This window comes from Geospiza fortis, unplaced genomic scaffold (genome assembly GCF_000277835.1).
Source record: "Geospiza fortis unplaced genomic scaffold, GeoFor_1.0 scaffold58, whole genome shotgun sequence".
Taxonomy (NCBI): Eukaryota; Metazoa; Chordata; class Aves; order Passeriformes; family Thraupidae; genus Geospiza; species Geospiza fortis.
In genome coordinates, this window is record NW_005054359.1 from 176,677 (window position 1) to 198,006 (window position 21,330).

The 21,330-nt window shown below is 39.2% G+C and overlaps 1 protein-coding gene across 1 annotated transcript in view; it reads right to left on the reverse strand.

Moving 5' to 3' along the window:
• The window catches only part of PHLPP1 (PH domain and leucine rich repeat protein phosphatase 1), a 62,022-nt gene that overhangs the window by 23,822 nt on the left and 16,870 nt on the right, over positions 1–21,330 (reverse strand). The window contains exons 3-9 of the mRNA XM_005423847.3: positions 20,723–20,889; positions 10,778–10,924; positions 10,021–10,251; positions 7,819–8,021; positions 6,162–6,222; positions 4,186–4,281; positions 217–372 (exon numbers count right to left, since the gene is read on the reverse strand). Of these exons, the coding sequence (XP_005423904.1) occupies positions 217–372; positions 4,186–4,281; positions 6,162–6,222; positions 7,819–8,021; positions 10,021–10,251; positions 10,778–10,924; positions 20,723–20,889 (1,061 nt within the window). The remainder of the gene's footprint in view (positions 1–216; positions 373–4,185; positions 4,282–6,161; positions 6,223–7,818; positions 8,022–10,020; positions 10,252–10,777; positions 10,925–20,722; positions 20,890–21,330) is intronic.

The following is a 21,330-nucleotide window of genomic DNA, read 5'->3' on the forward strand; positions in this document are numbered from 1 at the left end:
GCTTGGTGGGAAAAAAGAAGCAACCATATAAGGAAACAAAACCAGAATAAAAAGAATGTGATCTGGTGAGTTGGGCAGACATCTGTTCTTACCACACAAGGCTTGGCAACTTTCAAATTAGAGGAACCTCAGATTACCCTCTGAACCAGGAAGTAACAGGCCAAGCAAGGTTCATCACATGCAAGTCAAAAGGATCCAATTTCTTTATAATTTTACCTGTTTGCTTTCAAAAGCAGGTTGGATGGTAGTTCCAGGAGCTGGTTGTGCTGCACATCCAGGACCTCCACCTGCGTTCGCTCAAGCCGATCCGGGAGCCTTCCTAACATGTTGTGTCCCGCCAGCAGCTTCCGCAAGCTACTGTTGTAAAACAACCTTAAGAGAAATGAAAAACACCAAAAATGAGAAAAATTTAAGCTAAAGAGTTCCTTTAATAATTTAAATATGGTATCATGGCTCATTACAAGAAAGTGATTCAGCCAACTGATTAGCAGATGTGATATTAATTACGCACAGATCCAAGAATGTCTTCCCACTCTACACCAACTTCTTCAAAAGGTTTTCAGAGACAGGGAAGGAGGTTCACAGATGATTCAGGAGTGAAAGTAGTGACAAAGGGTTATTTTATGACACTGTATAAAACATGAATATAGAAGCATGACAGTGAAGGAGGCAATTGCTAACAAAGGCTGCAGAAAACTGCACATGTGGGATCCCCCTAGCTAATGCAAGCACTTTAGTAGTGGGGGTGAAATCACCAGTCACCCCACAAGCTTTATAGTGCTCTACTCATCATGTGCTGATTCATAATCCAGTGCAACTCCCCACCCCCACAATTTTTCTTTTCTGTTAATACCAGACTTACATAAAGCCTCCTTTCCAGTTCTACAGCAAATGAAATTTATCTAATCGGCTTTACTTTCTCGACTTTTTACAACCAATAGACGACCTGGAGTCCCACCCCCCCTGCTCCATTTTTTGTGGGGCTACAGAGAAGGGGAAGGGAGAAGAGGGCAACATAAAGAGAAAAATAGCTGTTCTGATAGAACAGTATAGCTTAAATTCACAGGATAAACAAAGGAATGAGGGCATGCACCTAAAGAAACCAAAAATAGAGCAACTCTCAATTTTGAACAGAAACCACTTCCAGCAAATTAAGAAAAAAAGATTATTCTTCATCTGCCACATGTCTTACATGCCTGCTACTGTACTGTTTAATCTGGCGAGCCCATGCAACATGCTGACCTGCTTCAATCAAATACTCTCGAATTATTCAGCATTAAAGTAAAAATCTTCCCTCTGTCACAATGACCCAAATACACATAACAAGCCTCCCACCCTCTTCCCTACAATGCATCAGGTCATGGGATTATTGTGCCAAAATCATCAATCAAGCACGTTGAGTATTTTCCCCTTGACAGATACCGTCACTCTCTGTATCTGCATGCCAGTGTTAACAGTTATCTCACTTGGCTGGATTGTCTGAGTTATGGCCATGGATACAAGTCAACAGCCAGCCCTATCATTCCAGAAGGCTCAACACGGGGTGAAAAGACTTACCAAAGTGATAATCCTATCTATTATGTATTCATTATTTAATAATTTTTGGTTTGCTCTGTTTTTACTTGAAAATCTCTCAGTTATGGATTTGCCCTTGTATTCTATTTTTTGAGACTGGCTAATACTGACAACACCAAATATCAGGGTAGAAAACAGAACTGGTTGACAGAAAAAAAAAATTCCCTTGGAGTTTTTTTTGGGATGGTTGGGGGCAGCACCATTTTAAAATTTTAAAAAAGCTGAAAATGTGCCAAAATCCTCAGAGATTTTATCTTTCCGTAATTCAGATAAACTTAGTAAATCTTTGGTGGATTTTGGTGGGTTTTTTTGGTTTTTTTTTTTTATTTGCTTTCTCTTATTTTTTAAGTCAGACAAGCAATGAAGGACTTGGCGTGGCTGAAAAGAGGTTGAAGAGCATTTAACTAAACAAGCTCCTGACGAGCCTGGGACGCCTAGTTCTCAAGCTGGGTGGGGAACCAGGATGCTGGGACTGCTCTTCCATACAGGCAGCTTTCCCACTTGCCCAATTCCCACTGGAAGTTTTTGTGAAATCAATAAATTCTAAGGACAAGCACGTCATTCATCATCAGCATCTTCTCAGAAAACATGGTTTGGTGTAAGCATTCTACCAACTCCTTTACTAAACAACTCTTCAAGAGAACACAATGTTGAATACAGATAGATCTTTTTCAAAAAACAGACAAAAAGGAACAAAAACACATACAAACATCTATTCACTGATGGCAACAAGATCATTTTGGCAACTCCTAACTGAAGCAGGAGTTTTTTTCCTTTCTCTTTGGGAGTATGATTTTTATGAATTTATCCTGCATAGCTAAGACTGAGTACCCTTTCTTGTTATTTTTCAGTACTTTTAAAGCTAAAACAGTTGCATTACATCCCAGGGGACATTTTTCTTTTTCCCTTAATTGAGACAAATGCTAGTACGGAAACCTCTATTTCAACTGCTTCCACTCTTTGTCTTCAAGGATTATTTTTCTGGTTCAAGAGGCAAACACACAGCATCAAGTGTAGTTTGTTTAGATCAGATGCAATATTCACCCCACCAGGAATATGCTGGTCACTCAAGGCTTGAGCATTTGTGTTTAAGTGTCACAAGCAGCCTGCTAGGGGATCCCTGCTGATTCACTTCACAGGTTTTCAGAATGCTATTCTATGTAGAAGAAGTACAGAACAGAGCACTTGAACACACTCATTCAGTTTTTACTTGCATTTACTTAATACTTAAGCATGTTGAGCCATTTGCATTTGAGTCCAGACCCAAATTTCCCCTAAAGTTTAAGATACGCAAAGCCTGCCTTTCAAATGGAACAGGACCCTAAAACTGAGCTGACTTATTAGGAGCTAAGCTATCTAGACATATACTACAAAGAAGAACTTTCAAAGATAAGCTATTTCCTGGGGTTAATGATAAGATGGCAGGAGAGACAAGTGGGATGTTGACTGTACCTAATTTCAGCTAATCATTAATCTCCCAGAGATATCCGGTATGCCTTGAAAGTCCTGGCTGTTATGAAGTGCAAATGAAAGAAAAATGAACTTTTGCACCCCCATCTTCTGAGTAGGCACGGCTTCATTTTTTTTTTGTGTGTGTGTGCATGAAAAAACAGAGGGATTAACAGTCTGCTCATCAGCCTGCTAGTTTGCTTGGTAACTCTCCTTACATTCTCTTCTGTCCATATTTTTGAAATCTACTCTTTTCCCATTTCTGACACTAAAACGGACAAGTTTACACCATCTTATACATACACCTGACCCAGAAAAAAATATCATTCTTGGTTTCTGATGCTTTTCTGTGCTGTAAAGCTCCTTAAGAAGATATTTGTACTTGATGATCCTTGTGGGTCCCTTCCAACTCAGCTTATTCTGTGATTTAGTAGCTCATGATACATTATCATCTTACACAACATCTCATTTGAAGTGTACAGAACAACCTAAAATGACAGCTCTCTTCCAGTGAAGGCAGGAATTTAAAAATGCCCAACATCACCACCTAAGCAGTATAATTCACCTGGAACAGACAGCTCTCTCTAGAACAAATAATAGCAAGACTCATTTATTATTTAAACTCAACTCCTATTTTGCTTCCTCTTGACTTCTTTGTTATCATTTATATTTATCAATTTTAAGTTTAGACTTCTGGAAAAGAGATCATCTTGGTAGTGAAGGCAATTGTTCTTCTTGCAGGAGTTTACTTACTTGATGAGGCTTTCCCTTCTTTAAACCCTTTTTCACTCAAACAGGGCTGTGAACTGGAGTCTCCAAGCATCACTGAAACTAAATTGCAAGTGCTGGATTTCTGAACTGTCATGTAAAGCTATGGCTGTAAATATTTAATATTCAGTACTAAAAATGGAGTGCTCTCCTGCCTGAACAGCCACATGAACAGCTTCAAAGTTCAAAGGCACTACTTTCTCTGCATGACAGTAAAAGAAGAAAGGCTAGGTGGAAGCTCAAGGCATGACGACACCCCACAAGGTAAAAATAAAATCAAACAAAAGATAAAACAGCCCTGACAGTCACTGGAACAAGCTAAACACTGAGTCAGCAATTATTTTTTAATTGTTTATCCTGTTCCCCATTGTGGAACTGGTCTGCAAGACTTACCGGGCAGGCAGCTCACGTATCTGATTGTGGCCAACATCCAACACTTCCAGTTTCCTGCTGTCACACAACCACTCAGGCAGGTTTTCCAGGTGATTTCTATGAATAAAGAATACAAAGAGGTGTAACTAAATTATAATTGAGATGTAAAGGCTATTAAGAACACAGCCTCAAGAGAGATACAGATACCTGCAGGAAACAAATCTGCTACATAGCATGTTGCCTGTGAGATTCTATCATCCATCCTTCTTCAAGGACATTACCAGTGCAATCAGGTCCTGAGTGAGGGGGCAAGAAAGCTAACAGCAGTGTTATCTCCCTACATGTGCAGTCATTAAGAAAATGGGAAAAAAAACCACTTCCAAATTACCAGGGGAGTATTTAAGAGTATCACAGTACCAAAGCCAAAATCTCTCCAAGGAGAAGAAAATTTCTGAGATGCTCCTCAGAAGATATTCAAACCTTACACAGTTGAAATATCTCTTCAATTTCTCAAGTACACTGAAATACACTCAACCATTCTTTTTGCTATCTCAATGAACAGAGCAAAATTTATTTTGTGTATCTTTCAAGCCAACTCTTTTGCTTTTCTTGCATTTATCTTCACAGAAACTAACCCTTCTGGAAACTAAAATCTTGGAGGCAAGGTTTTCCAAATACTGCATGAAAACATGCAAATAGGCACTGTGGGGCACTCCTGCATCCTGCCTTAATGACAGAAATTAGCAGCACAAGACACATGGAAGAGATTGTGTGCAAATGCATCCACATAATGACTACTTCAGTCAGAATACACAGATGCAAAGTGGACATCAAATAATAGTTGGGCACTTGCAGACCTGAAGTTCAGGAATAGGATACTTATGAAGCATGAATACAATCAATCATGTACTCATAGCCTTTAGTCTATTCCTGCAATAGTACTCAATCAAAATATGAAATGGCAACCCAACCCCTCCTCTCAGATAGCTTCCTTTCTGATCTCAAATGGATTTCCCAAATTCCAAGAGAGCCAAAAAGCTAAGGACACCGCACCCATTTAGTTACAATGCCATCACTGCAATGAAGCACAAAAAGGGTTTTGTGATCAAAATCGTGCATTCTGCACCAATTTCATTAACAAAAAAATGGAGGACACAGTTTTTCAAAGATCGCTTTTCAGCAAATCCCTTATTTAGTCACACCAGTGTGTTACATTTAGGACAATGTGAGTAACTCAGGGCTGATGAAACTTCCAAGTTGATGGCCACCAGCCCAGGTAGCTCACTAACTGTTATGATCACCCTCAACAGCGTGAGCACTTTACGCAGGTTTTTTGATGAATGAGATTATCACTTTAAATGCAGATGAGTAATTTCTTAAATAAGACAGCCATTAGGCACGTGTATAAATGTTTCCCCGATTCATTCCTGGAACTGTAAAACAACTAAAACACCCCCTTTTTCAATTTCTTCCCTTATCCCACCCCCCTCATTAAGGTGAAATTTATGTATGCATTCAAATGGCAACTGCAGACATCCCTGCAGCAGCCAGGGCTGCAGAGAACTACGAGGAGCTGCAGGAGCTGCCAAACTGATGAGTAAACTATCAAACTATCACCTACGCTGTGCTTACGCTGCAGACATATCCAGAAAGAAACTTCTCAACAAGTCTCAGATTGGTGTGTGTTTGAATCATCATGTTCTAACTCCATAAGACAGGAAATCTTTAGATCATGGAAACTCTTTAACTATAAAGAAATACCAATTTTGATTTGGGCAATAATAAAAAAAAAGAGAAATTCTATAAAAAAGAAACAGGAAAGAACTGACCTTCTGAACTGCAGGAAAAAAGTATCCTCTAACTCTGAAAATTTGTCTTTTCTTATCCCAAGGTCCAGTTCCTACCCCCATTCCCATTCAGCAAGATGACAGTGAATGACATTGTTCCATAAATCTCTGATTTGTATTTCACAGGTCCAAGAAAAAACATACTCTTACCTAGAAATATCCATATAAGCCAGGCAATTAGGAACTGGATACACATCAAGGTGAACAAGTTCTAGGGGAAAAAATACATATAACAAGAAAAGTGGTGATAAAGATTTGCACTTAAATGACTGTTCCATAAGAACTATTTTAAGACCTAACACACAGAGATTTCAGACCACATCAATAACCTAAAAAATTTCTGAAGATATGGACCTTTGTGAACCCCTTGTGAGTTCTGTTTCTTTATTATGTTTTATTACATTTGCTATGTTACATTATACTTGCTATGACTGACACTGCATAACTGATCAGGGATGAGAAAGTAGAGGATTTTAAAAGTTTCATGGCAAATTCTCATTTTTTCCATTTTTGTCACAAGAGCTGTAACTTCACCTCCACCGCCCTCTGCCCAGAAGAGTCAGGCACAAAACTGCTCTACTTTTTTCTCACTGGTCACTTGAGATATAAGCATGGGAAGGGAACCTCCCCACTCTGGAACAGCAAGTTACAGAATACCAGAGTCCTTTAGGTCATGGCAAGATCCAGAGTATTTGTCAACACATTACATAAGCCTTGGCATGACTGTGGAGTTCCCAGTTGCAGGCAGATCTTTTATAAGACAACTACAGCTAGTAATGTTTTATTGAAGCAATCAAAATATAGTTCATATCCTAACGTTTCAGATAGCTAGTGCTTAGTGTTAAGTTTAAAAAAACCCAAAACGCAAACAGACACTTATTTAAGCCTACAGAAAAATCAACTAAAGTGCAGCTGTAACAAGCACCCTCTTTGGAAAATGAGATGAAAACAAGGTGGCCGAGGGTAATGAGAGGACAAGCCAGGAGGAACAGCAAGACCAAATAGGCAGTTGGTTGCAAGACATGGGTTGACTTGGATTCTCAGCCCACATTGAACAGCACATGCTCAGATTATGTTAACTTTTCTCAGCTACAAAGATCCTGGCATGAATACTTAATGAAGGCGCAGGCTTAGATATTGCTAAGATGACAGCCTTTTAAAGGCAGTTCAAACTGCTCATCAAATGCACAGTTCTCCTACTTTGCATTTTCTTTATTCCACACTGAACTACTCTAAATGATAAAAATCGTGGTGCAAACTGAGTATTTTAAGTAATAGCAGTTTCCAGAGACAGATCAAACAGATCCTGTTCATGAAACACAGCAGTCATGCAACTGCACATGCACAAGGCTGCATTATTTTTATTATCAAATACAAGGAAATGAAGTTACCATTATGAATTTCAGAGCTTTCTGGACAGGCTAAGCAGCTAGAGGGAGGAGCAAGAATTTATAGTTTTGGGTTGTCTCCCACTTTTTCAAACTTTCTCAGTGCAGAGAAAAGCAGTAAATTCCTACTGGTTTTAGTAGAGCAACACATCAATGCCACCAAAACAAGTGACAAATTCAAGAACCCTCCCTACTGACATAGAGAAGAATTTCTAAGATTTTTACAGTTCTTAGACCTCCAAATCATACTTTTATTAGGAAGTCACTTCCAAAGCTCAGAACTGACAGTAGCATTACACAGCACATGTGAAACCCTTTTATCTAGGACTGTGTCAAGAACCTCCTGATTATATGCACTACACTCCAAAAGCATCTCACAGAGAACCAGGTACAATGACAATACCACAGCTGCCACTCACCATTGCAGGAAGCATAGAGAGCTTTGAGGAAATAGCCACTGATTTTGAGGGTCACCAGCTGATTCCGCTCACAGTGCAACACTTCCACATTGTTAAAAACTGTCGCATCCAGCTCCCCAAGTTTGTTGTCTCGCAGATCGAGTTGGGTCACATGATGCAGAAAATCTATTTCATCGGCCTCCAATCTCCTAATTGAATTCAATCTTGCAGACAAAAAAAGGAGATGAGTTGTAGTTATAAGGCAGGCTCCTGCTGACAAACCATTGCTTGCTCTACAATCAATCAGCTGCACTGGATTAAACTAGCACACTTTCATGTTCTGATCAAGGTTGATTTTTAATATTTTCCCCTTTGTTATGTTACGGTTTTAATCCTTTGAAAAGCAGTATAGCTATGCTCTGTAGCTTTATCCCTCATGACAAAGGAATGATGACACCAAGCTCCTTTCTAAACTACTTTGAAAAGTACTGATGAAAAGCTCTGCAAGAAGCTAAGCATTACTGTTACTGTGCCTATAAAAATAAAAGATGATCTGGCTGTTATTTGTGCCCAATAGTTTGGAAAAGAACAAAGCCTCTACAGTTCTTGCTGGCCTATCATCTGCTGGAAAAATCCAGCACATACAAGCAACCAGCATGTACTGGAGACCCTTGCCTTACTGAAAGGCCAAATTGAGATTTATGAATTCCCCTGTATTTGCTTTTCGCCTCTCCATGCTCCACAGCAAGCAAATTCAGAGACCTGAAAATGGGTGTTGAAAGAAAATGAAGAAAAAATCCAAGACAATTGGGTCTGACAGATAAAGAGGACAGATTTTACACATCTTCACTGAAGTGCATTGATACTGTTAATACTCAGCAACTTCCCCAGAAGTTATAACTGAATGAGATTATCTATAGCCCCATAAAGTTTAAGACAGCAGAGCACTCCAAAGAGATCAGTTTCAAATTCTCAGCTCGGAGCAGAACACTAAAATCAGTGGAGTAACTTCTGCTGGCCCACTAAGCCAGCTGAGCCCTCACTACAGCAGATGACAAACACTTGTAGTTCTCCTGTTGCTCCTGCTTTCCAAGCATTGCCCTCTGTGTAACAGTTGTTTTTAGAGTAGCTACATCTTCCAGTCAAAAGAATAAGGGTAATTATTATGCCCCCTCCAACACCACCTTACCTTTTATATTTTCAATTGGCAAGTAGTGCTTCTTTTGATTTCACTGAAGCAAAGCACTTCATTGTACAGCAAGTACAATATTTACTATTTCAGTTAGTGCCACAAAGAACCACTGCTTACTGCTAGGTGCAGAAAAGATGCAGCAGATAATCAGAGGGCTGGAACTGCACCACTGGAACTCATGGCCAGGTCAGCCACAAAGTTCCTTCTCTGAGGCAAATTTATTTGCTTTTAACATATGTACAAACACAGATATATTTTAACCCTACCAGAAGCACTTCAGAATTCACCTATCTATTTTAGCTAAACTTATGCTGGCCCTTCCTAGACTGCAAAGTCTTGACAGCTACATGGCCATACAGTAAAATAAGTTTTATCTTACTTTAGCTTAACTACATGGTTCCAAAATTCACAGGTATATGGACCTCATGGTCCAGACTCTGAATTGAGCCTTGACCATGATTGCAGAATCTGTCTTCCCCAAAGACCATAACAATAGAGAACCACCTCATACCAGAGCCATTTGTAATAAGAATCTCTTTGGACTCCTCTGAGGGTACCAATAAAACAACATTACTCATGGTGGACAAGGCCTTTTAACACACCAAAAAATATTAAAATATCTGTTTTTGCCCTTTCACCTTCAATGACCTTTTCTTCACCTCACAAATCTGTAACACTTCAGATAGAAGCTTTTTGGGCCAGGGACTATCATGTCTATTGCATTAACACTGCAGCAACACAAACTGCAGGAATCACAAGTGCCCCAGGCTCTGTTTTCTTTGATCCTTCGGTGCAAACATTCATTTCCCCTAAAACTCATTTCATATTGATCCCCCTAAATGCTCCAACTTCCTCAAAGAAGAGTGGTAAGTCACTGCAAGTGCTGGGAGTTACATAACACCACCAGAAACATGGGTCAGTGGACAAACACAAGAGATTTATACCCAGAGGCAATTCTGACAGCCAAGGAGAAGCCATTTCAACACAAATAATTTAGGCTCGCTTATTCTTCCCCTTTTCTGAAAACCTACCTTAGATCCACATGCTTAATATGAGGCATCCTTTTTAACACCTGTAGGTTCAGGGTATCCATGCAGTTTCCTGACATACAGAGCTTATCCATGGCAGTCAGCTTCTCCAGCACTCCAGGAATGTCAGTGAACTCGTTGAAGGACAGACTCACATAGCTGAGTTGATGAATATGCTCCAATTCATCGGGAAGGGACTGGAGAAAGTTGCCATCCAGCAAAAATGTCTGCAAGCTATTAGGAGAGGGGAAGGGAGAGTGAAGTAAATGAGTGACCTGTTAAATCCCATTTCCTTCCTATAAACACACAAATCTGCTGCAGTTACAGTGACATACAATATACAAAAGGGCAGCAGAAAGAAAAGTGCTAATGAATAATGCTGTAACAGCTGCTACAGAAGATATTCACCAAATAATTAAAAGCTTTGGCAACTATGAAGTGTAGGCTGTTAGACAGTTCTATCTCCAGAAATACAACTCGTATGACAGCTGAAGAACATAAGCAAGAAGGGTTAAAAGATTTTCTTCACCATGAAGGTGACCCTTGTGTCAAATGCTGGAGACTGGATGAGCTCTGAGGCACAAAGAATGCTTTCCCTCCATCCACAATTGCTTCCATATGGATCTACAAGCCAGTCTGCTCTGACAGAACCCTGTAAGTTTAAACTGTTTCTCATAGCAGGAGTATGCAGAGTCATGAAACTGCTGTTGCCTTTGTTGTTGTCAGGCTGTGCATGTGAAAGTTCTAAGAAAGTACTTGCTTGTGCATTTCTCCTACAGCTGCTGGAATGCTTCTGAGGGCATTGCAGGACACGTTGAGTTCAGTCAGGGTTGGGATATTGCAGACTGCCAGTGGGAAGTCTCCTAAATTATTATTTGAAAGGTTAAGGCTCTTCAATTTGGTGAATCTAAAATGAGATAAGAAAAAAATAAAGGAATCAAATAAAGTAATCCACACTAAGTTGCCTCACAATGATTAATATAAGGCAAGTTTGATTATGTACATACAAATCACATTCATTTTTAGTTTATATGCTCAGAACAACTAGGGAAATGACCAGACACTCAAATTCAACACCACTTCTAAGAGTTCACTCATGTTAAGCTGACAAAGAGAAACACACCCTCCTGAACAACACATTAAATGCATTTTCCAATGAGTGTAACAAACAAAAAATCCCTTGCCATCCTTATATATTTCACGTCTGTGGCATCTCACTCTCTACTAAAGCACTGCTATTTTCCCGAACCCAATTTGGTAGTAAAACTACCCTTGTGGTAGTTTTACTAGCAAAAGTGCAGGAAATTCTCAGACTATTTGAACACTTATTTTTTGTGGTGCTGCTGACCTGTGTGCTCAGGACCATTCATGTTCGCCTTCCAAACAAAAATTCGCATTAGAATAGACTGTTTGGAATACAAGTGGGAAATGTTCTGAATTAAAACGGAATTTAGCACAGCTTCCATAGTGACAGACAAAATTTTGTCCTTGACAGGTCACAGAACTCTTAAAGCCCCTTGATTTATGACATCAGCCAAAAACAAAAGCAACTTGCATGAGTTTGCCTTACTAAAAATGACCAAAACCATTTATACAAAAAACCCAAGAAGGGGACAATCCAATTAGCCAGCCTGCATGTTCAGCAACATTATTATGGTTGCCTGACAACCACTGGGAGGTGTGCCTAAAGCCAAGTAAAAGGATGAATGAAAAGATCTGTGTCAGATCCCGATAGATGGAAGGAAGTTTCTTTCTGGCACAGCTTATACCAGGACATTTTATCTGGACTTAATTTTCCCTTCATTAAGGATCAAGTCCTTTATTTGTGTGAGCAGACTTTTATATAACTTGGCAATGGAAGCAAAACTGCACCCATGAGTGCTGCTACTCCACATAAAAGTAATCTCCAGCAGCATGTGCCAGTGTATCCACAGCCTCTGCATCAGCCTAACCTCAGAGAACTTTGTTCTCCTCCAACCAGGAAACATGGAGAGCAAATGCACCAAGCATTAAAAGGTTAAAGAGTTTTAATAGCAAGACTGACAAATCCCTAGCAGCTACTGCAATCAACTGGCACACACAGTATTGCCTAAATCAAACTCATGTCACTGACTAAAATTCAACTGAAAACATAAGCAGTGCCTTGGTATGGTACTTCAGTGAGGGCAGGTTGTAAAGCCATATAGCATTTACACAGGCTTGCAGCAAGCAAGGGAATGCTGTACTCTATAGTGCTATTTTGATGCAATGACGGCAGGAAAAAAACATAGAAAAAACATTGCCAGAGTTACCACAAATTTTGAATGCCCTGTGCCATGCTGGAGGCAGAAGAAGTTTGGAACAAAGTTAGATGGAGACTAAAGGAAATCTTGCAATCAAATTAGTGCTGCAGGGGAAAAATGCTACTGTGCAGAAACAATGACTAGTCTATCTCTAAAGGGAGAACTGTAAATTAAAAAGGAGGCAAAGGTAAGTTAGTAAGAGCTGCTAGCCAGAAAAATAAATACGCACGTTTTAAACACTATACTTTCATACTCCTCTATACTGAGAGAAAGGACTTAAAAATCTTCAATCTAGAACTGAGACACACAATCCTGCATTTATCTTGAAGATAACTGTAGATTTAGGGCACAGATATACTGCCTTGAAATTTGGGGTGCTTCTGTGGTGGAACAGCTGTCCCACATCATCCTCAAAGTTAGCTCCAAATACAAACAAGAGTGCTCCAAGCACTGGACTCTGGGCCTTTAGAATATTTTCTCCCATTTAGGCAAGTACAAAAAGAGTAAAAATGTGAAGATTAAGTCAAAATAACTCAGCTGCTGGAGGAACATCAAAATGTAACTTATCCAATTTTCAAGCCAACCATGAAAAAATAATTAACTCATTTAACAACCACAGCGAGGCTACAGCCTTTACCTGTGCCACTCTGTAGTCTCAAAAGGATAGTCTCAGGGCCTTTGTCCACTAAAGAATCTACTAGAAGATCCCAAACACAATCTTGAGATAAAATTACAGAAGATCAAACTAACAGTGCAAAGAGGACTGGGGCAGCAGGTGGTAAAGGAAACTAAGAAATACAATAACTCCAGTGTCATGTTCAGCTTCAAGGTTTTCTGCATACATTCTTGTGCATAACTGCCCTAGGTCAAAAAGGAGGAGAGGAAAAAAGTTCCCCTTACCCAATATATCTGGATTACATCTCTACTACTCTAATGTATGTTGTACTGTGTGCTTATTAAAGGTCTTTGGTGAATAATCTAACTAGGCAGGAAACAACTGAACTGGTTAACGGGTCTATGTAGTGCATAAGCGAGAATGAATAATACATCCAGTACTGGACACACTCATACAAAATGCACAAAATGTACATCAAAAGATACACAATGAAAGTTCATTGTTGAATCACATTTACAGAAACACTGAAAGATAGACACCATAGTCTTAGTTACAGTTAAGGCACTAATTTAAGACATCTGGCTGGAAAGAGGTATTTTGTACCCCTGTTGCAAGCATGTTCATTTAGAAAATGCTAAAGTAATATTTCTTCCCATAGAGCATTGTCAAGTGCAGAACATTACTGAGCCAAACTAGCAGGCATTTGCTCAAAGTTAAGACCTAAGTCCACCTCTCATCTTTGGCTACTCACTTCACACTATGCACATCACAAACATCACTTGTGTTATGGAGCACTGCCACACCGCACATTTAAAATGCTGCATTGTTTATAGCGCTTCTTATATCTACACAGATTTACAGTCAGTCACACCAGTATCACTTGTATATCACATCAATATAAACAAGGTAGGAGGGAAGTATTTTAAAGACTTAAGATTTCTGTTGCCACTGAGTTTGCAAAGTATCAGGCTTCCAACAGATTTTATAGAGCAACATCTTTGCTGTTTTCTCACATCCAAATCTTTACTCTTATCAGAAGCAGGCACACACATCAATGCTGCCCACATGGCATTGCTAGAAAGAAAAAAAGGCACAACATTGCTCATTTGAGGCACGACAGTGTAATAACCTCACATCAAGTCCATACATATGCTTTTTGTCCTTCTTCCACAGTTCCAGACTTTGTTATCTCTTAGTAAAAGTCATCCTGAATGAAGAACAGCATCTCTCAATACACTAAACTCAGTTAGCTTACTAAGCTTTCTATTGTAATGGCAAATACATAAACACTCACTTTGCTGAACAAAAATAGCCCTACTTTAAGCTAGAGCAAAATGTTGACATGTCAACCCTTGGATTTAAACATGCAATATGACTGAACACTAATTGCCCTAATTGAGTCAAAAACTGCCCACTTACTTAATCCTGAAGCTGCCATTTCAGGAAGGGGTTTAGTTTGACATATGAAAAATAAGGAGAGGGACTAACAAGAGAAGTTTGTATTACAGCAGAGCAATGAACTGACGGCTAATTTCAAATTCAGCTCTACCTGGTGTGAACAGCAGAAGAATTTCCATTACACAGTACAGCATTTGTGTTCCACTATGTTTGGGGCAAGGGGAATAGCGTATTCCAACTGGGGATCACACACCATCACTGAAATCCAGCCATAACAGGCTCATCTGACAAAACTGGTCTTGCCCTACTCTTGCCAAAAACAATTAAAAAGCAGTATTTTACTACACCTGCAAGGGAAGGCATGGCTTAATAAAGAACTCAATCTAAGGAAAGCAATCACTTTCCCAAACCTCCCTCCAGAACCTGGGCTCTCATGACTGTGCTGTGGTTACAGCTCAATATTGTTTTCAAGCATCAACGTCAGTGTCCCTCATTCTCAGCACCATTTCGGAGCAGAGCAACAGTGTTTGCCTTGCAGTGCTGTGACAAGTTTTAGAACTAAACTAAAACTTGCCACCTTCTTGAACACCTTCTACTCTGGCCACTTACTTAACCAATATGAGACTTTCCCTAAAATTCTGCCATGGCAATTTTCTGCTTGGAAACAAGCAGTGCAAATTACTCTCTTTCTGCAGTTGTGCTGGATTACCCTCCATGGTCTTACTGCCTAAGGGAGTTGCTAGCCTAGTGCCAGAAATACTGTGATAGCATTCCCTTTCCAGAAAGGTGTCATTGCAAAAGTCCTAAATTAGTAATATAATTCAAATGATGTTAAGATGAGTTTGTATAGTTAAGTCAAATTCAGACTATCTCCAAACTTAATAACAATAAAGCTTTTATTATATTACATGGTTGGTAAGAGTATCATGAAGACAAGAAAACCAAGTGTATGGTTTTGTTAGCGGAAATAACTTGAACCTACACAACTACACAATGCAGTTCTCAGTTTCTGCACATACCTACCACACACTGCTTCATATGGGGAGAAAGACTGACCTCAGAGGAAGGACAAAATTCTTAGGAAAAGGTAGTGAAAATATATTCACTTCCTCTTTATTGGAAATTTATAATGGAAGTACAAAAGCACTAACTAGGAGTGGACTTCCAAATTGAAACATGTTTAACTACATGAAAAGAAACCCCTTATTTTGGAAGCCATATACAAAAAAACTAGACAAGTAAATTGGAGACTGATACACAATAACTGGATTCCATGTATGTTCACTTGTTGAAACATTACTTGGAAGAGAGACTGCTGTACTTAGCCTTACAGTTCAATAAGTGAATCCAATTAACCCAAATGCAATTTCTACTTTTAGACTACACTATTTTAAAAGCCTGTATTTCTTACTGCCATTTATTTTTCTCATACCACTATTAAGTTCACTGTTCCAATTTAAAAATTAGAATTTAAAAAAATTCCATGTGTTTCAGGCATTAAACCAATTTTGCAATTGTCCCCACTTAGTCATTTGCAGAGATTAATTTTATGATTTAATTTTTCTTTAATTAAGTATCACTGATTTTTCTGGGTGTTCACAAGGGCACTTTCTTGAGACCACAAAGATATAGAGGACTTAAGGAGAACACAGTCATGAAGGCTTGGAAGGATGCACTAACAAAAGCAAACTCTTTGTTCAATGTCTTTACAAGTTGGATAAAACAAAAGCAGTGAAGTTACATAAACAACAAACTACAAGTGCCATCTTTACCATAGCAAGTATTTTTTTTTTAATTCCAAAGCTACAGAGGTGAGAAAATAAGTGTAGCATTAAAATACAGCAAGCACTGGATGGGGTTTGTTACTGGTACACCTCAGGTTGTCAATACCATGCCAACCTTTCCTCTTGCCCTGCTGCTTAGATAGCTGCACCTCAGTGTTTAAGTGAAAGAGAAGAAGCTATATAAAAGTAAGGTTTCCTCCTGTCCAAGACCAACAGAATTGTGAGAAGAAACTCCCCACATCTTCAGACACCATGGAACAAGCAAAGTTAGCTTGATCCACATACTAGGATTCATTTGAATATCAAAAAAACCACCCAAAACCCAAACCACTAACTCTCCAAAACCCACCCCCCCAAAAAAAAAAACCAAACAAACCAACCAAACAAAAAGAAAACCAAACAAAAACCCCACCAAAACCCCATAAACAACAACAAGAAAACAAAGGGGGGGGGGGGGAAAAACCTCAAAACCCAAACATACAGCCCCCAAAATAAAGTGGGGGGGGAAGGAGAAAGCTCAAATCTTTTCCAGTGCCCTTGTGGGGCCTGACAAGGGGGTAGATTTATAATTGACATTCATTAAACCATCAAACTTTCTCCACTAACCTCAGTTTCACACACTAATAGCAATAACCACAAGGAGTACCTCAAGGCACTTTGAGGCCAACCAAGTGGCAGGCTGGAGACCTTCCTCCCTGCTCCTCTAGGCATAAGCTAAGATCAAGCTGCATCTCACACTGACTTCCAGCAATCCTCCCTGCTGGCTTCATACCAGTTAGGTTGGCAATACTGGCTCCCCCTTGCTTCCAAGTGTTCTCTGAACAAAGATTATATTTTAATTTACCTCCTTATTGCACAATGGATTTGTAAGGACGGTTTAGTTCGAAGTCACCTGAAATCCTGGGTTTTCAGATAAAAGTTGGAAGTTGCAAGGGATTTCAGAAACACTTGCATCAGTAATTCAGAGTGCTCTAGCCTTCTCATAACCTAGAGATGCATCTTCAAATTTCTGCCACTCGCTCCAAAGAGTTTCACCTGAGATGCCACAGAAGGCAGTGCATTTCTATAAGGGGTCTGGGAGAAAAACTATACCGACTATATACTCATCTTAAGATAAAAATCTATATAACCACTGTTAACAACAAACAACCACAATCAGAATAATTCATTATTTAGATAAAACTGGCAAGCATAATTTTATTTATTTTTAAAACAACTTTGTGTCTTACTACGTCTCCCTTTTCTTTTTCTTATTTTTCTTTTAAATCTGCAACATTCTTATCTTAAAAATCCATATACTGAACTTACTTTTCAACATTAGCAAGAAAATAATATTCTTGATGCCAACCACTTTTTCCAACAACATCAACTGGAACACATGTTCTTAGTCCAGTGAAGCAGAGCAACAGTAAATAAAGACTATGGTCTATTCTTGTGCCTCATCTCAGAGCAACAGTACTCTGCAAAATTAGCAAGCCTGAACTTTTAGCATTTCAGCAGAGGAATCTCCTCTCTTCTCCAAAAGAGAAACATCCTTTCCTGTAGTTTTAGAAAAGATTCTGTGATGGAGAACAAGTAGCATGATTTGCTATTTTTTTCAGTACAGATGAATTTTCAGATGGCTTACTTGTACATATAGCATGAAATATGTATTCCCTGATAAGTAGGAAAAAAAATAGAGATTGCTGTATTCACCTTTCAATATTCAGTGTTCAGTTATGGAAGTTCACAGCTGCAGAGCATCTACAGCAACAAAAGGGGGTTGAGTGGACAGTAAAGCAAGTAGAAGTGCAGCTACTGGGAAAAAAGTACATCTACACCTCTTGACAACTTCAGATGCCATGTACTGATCAGGACTAAACATTTTATTCATAAATGCAACAAATGACATTATTTTAACAACTGAAAGAAGCAACTGCGTAAACAAAAATAGAAATTCTTTTTCCCCAATACAGTCCTGACTGTACCTGCCATAACAGTGCACTAGTCAGCACATCATTACTATGACCCAACTGCTTGCAAGTCTACTTAGTGGGTGGCTGAAAAATTGGTATTTTATTGTGTCTTTGACACACTTGTTCTGAAATCCTGCATTCATTAAATTACCAACCAAAGTGATTTATTAAGAGGAACTGCAGCACCAAGAACTGCTTATAACAAGTGTATAATTTTCTTAGACTGCCTTGCTAACCAGGTTTTACTTTAAAATTTTACCAGGAGGGTAGGTATGTAAATGCCAATGTGTTTTGTTCAAAACATCCAAGCACATGGCTATTTTGGAGCCTTAAATACTTGTAGGCTTGATTCAGCGGTGCCGTGCCTCCAATTTAGCAATTGAGAATTTTGTAGAAAAGCCAACAGTACCAAATCAGAACAGCAGAGATTTTGAACTTGCTTTCCTGTGATCTGAAAGAACACCGTGAACAAAAAAAGACTTTTGGTTTATTCAGTGAAGTTTTACCTTGTGCAACCCCTATAAATCTGAAAATGGTTTTATGGAATTGGTTTAAAAAAGAAAAAACAGTTCAAACATATGTGCATTCACAGGAACAACGAGCTTCACTTTACACATGTTTTGATACTGGGTTTCACTAATGATTTCGAAACGTGTGGTGCTCTCCTCTTTCTAGATATTTGTGTGTTTACTCACTAGAGAAAAGCAGCCTTACTAGCAGTCAAGCTGGCTCAAAGCTTTTGGGGAACACAAGTACAACTCGAGTTTTCCCACCCAAAGGAGAAGTCAGTTCTGTATTTCTTAGGGCAGGAAGGAGAATGGCTTGGGAACACACCCCAGGGTCAGGCTCATGCTTTTGCAGCAGTATGGAGGCAAAAGGCAACCAGTGGAGCACCGCTTTTCCAAACCCTCAGTGGGAACTACCACTACTTCACAGAGCCCTCCAACTGGCACAGCAATGGAAACAGTGGCAACAGCTTCCTCCAGCTACTCACTCTCTGGGTGATGCCACCTGTCCTGGGTGAAGATAAGGCTGGAGGACATCAAGCAGACAAAGGGAAACAACAAGGGCAGGAGTTTCTGGTGCACCAACTCAGATACACCAAAACAGTGCTGTGTAACCTAATTTTTTTTTTCTCCAGAAGTTCCCAGATCTGCCTTGTGCCTTTTTGCCAAGCTCAAAGCAATGGAAGTAGAGCAGAATATTACTTGCTTACAGAATAGGGCCAGCTCACAGAAGAATGAGAGACAATCAGTTTTCCACCACCTCAGGTATATACCACTTCTCCAGATTCTCCTCATCTCAGAATCTCATAAAACACAAGTATATATTGACATCTGATCTCTTTCCCTCTTTTATGTTCAGCCTCATGTTAGTAAGAAAAAATTTAATGGTTTGTTAACTATCAGCAAGACTCATCAGCTGTTCCTACAATTGCAATACCAAGAGAACATTAAACAGAGAATGAACATTGCCTATCCCATTAATTATCAATGCTTTCTAATCCCAAACAGAATTAGTTGCAGGTACATGAACAAATCCAAACCTATTGCAAACAGAAATTCACTGTAGGTACACGGACAAAGCATAATCAAGTATCTCCTTTACACTTTCTGATACTTAAAAAGGAAAAAATTATAAGAAGTCATTAAAATAAGAGACACTGATTATTTGTCCATGTTCATCGCTAGCTTATGCTAAAATCCCACTTGTTATCTGGACACCTATGCTGACAGTCACAGTCCAGTCAGAATTTCTCTCCAGACTGTGCTCATAAGGTCTTGGAATAGCTGCCTGCTTTGTTTGTGAAGCAGACTTGCTGGGTTCATTCATCTTTCATTATGCCAGATTTTTTGTTTTTCCAAAATAAAATTGGAATGATATAAAAATACAACAGCCTGCATAATCCATCTTGTACTTTTCGGTTGTTTTTCAAAGAGGAAGGGATTTAGAAATGTGGTTTAAAACATTTTGTTTGAACAGGACCATCCACAAATACAATCCTGAGGTACTTTGCAATTCACTTACCACTGAAATTAAAATCACAGCTTTATATTCAGTATGGGAACATTCATCTTTGTGAACACAGAAAGGCTGCTGATCCCACAGGACACATACATTAAATCATTCAGAGCACTAATCATGCTGCTGTCTACCCATTTGTTACACTCTTGGAGGAGCTGCAGTGGAAAGAACTGGAAGGTCACAGACACTAAGAAAGAAGAATTAGGATTGAGTAGAGTAGAAGGAGGACAGGAACCAGACTGAATTTATGAAATCAGGGCTTCCTTTGCTTGGGAGGCTAACAGAAAAGTTCTTCACTTGGTCACATGCAGTACTGTTCCTACCTGGAATGGCTGCCTTTGATGGGCAGCTCACCAACTCATACTCACTCACACGAGTCAAAGGCTGAAGAACTACAGTCTGGCCTCAGTAGGTAGATAAAAACATATTATGAAAACTGCATTTTGAGCTGAAAATATTTATTTACAAGAAAAACATGAAGTTTCTTATGAAAGCCCATCTGTTTCTAACACACAAAGTTAACCAATTTCTGCAGCATTACAGTCAGGCCAATGTTCCACAAGAGGAGGTAGTAATTTTTAGGAAAGTTCCTGCAGATCATGGCTCAAAGGACAGAGGAAGAGTAGTAGAACCATACTACTTTACCTTTGTAATTCACTAAGCGCTCTACTTGTGGATGGGCTGGGGTTTAGCCTCAGGAAGTTCTGCTTTAAATTGAGATGAGTGAGGTCTTGGCTATAAAACAGGTTGGCAGGCAGGTGCTCCAGGCTGCAGCATGAAAGATCCACTGAGCTGATGCGTTGTGATGCAACCTGAAAGTCAAGTACAACACCAATATTTTAATAAAGTAATAAAAAAAAGAACTTTTCCTTCACCCCTACCAGCACAAGATAAACTGATTTTTAAGCATAGCAGAAGCCAGTGTTGACATATACAGCTGATCGAACAGTTTAATTAATTGCTGCAAGTTATGCCATGATCTCTTTCTTGGCCTCAGTGCTTAAACCAGCAGGGAGAAAAGAGCAAAGGTTTGTCAAATTAATATGTGAAATTAATCCATTTTCATTTATGAAGTTATGCAATACTTGACAACCAGAAAAAATAAATATTTGACATGAGCTTTAGTTTAGTCCTTTGGGTAGCACTGCCTCCTCCAAGTGACTGGAAGTGAGGACTTAGCAGTCATCACCATTGTTTTGGTTTCATACATCCAAGATGGGTATTAAATGGCAGAAGAAGAGTTATCCCATTTA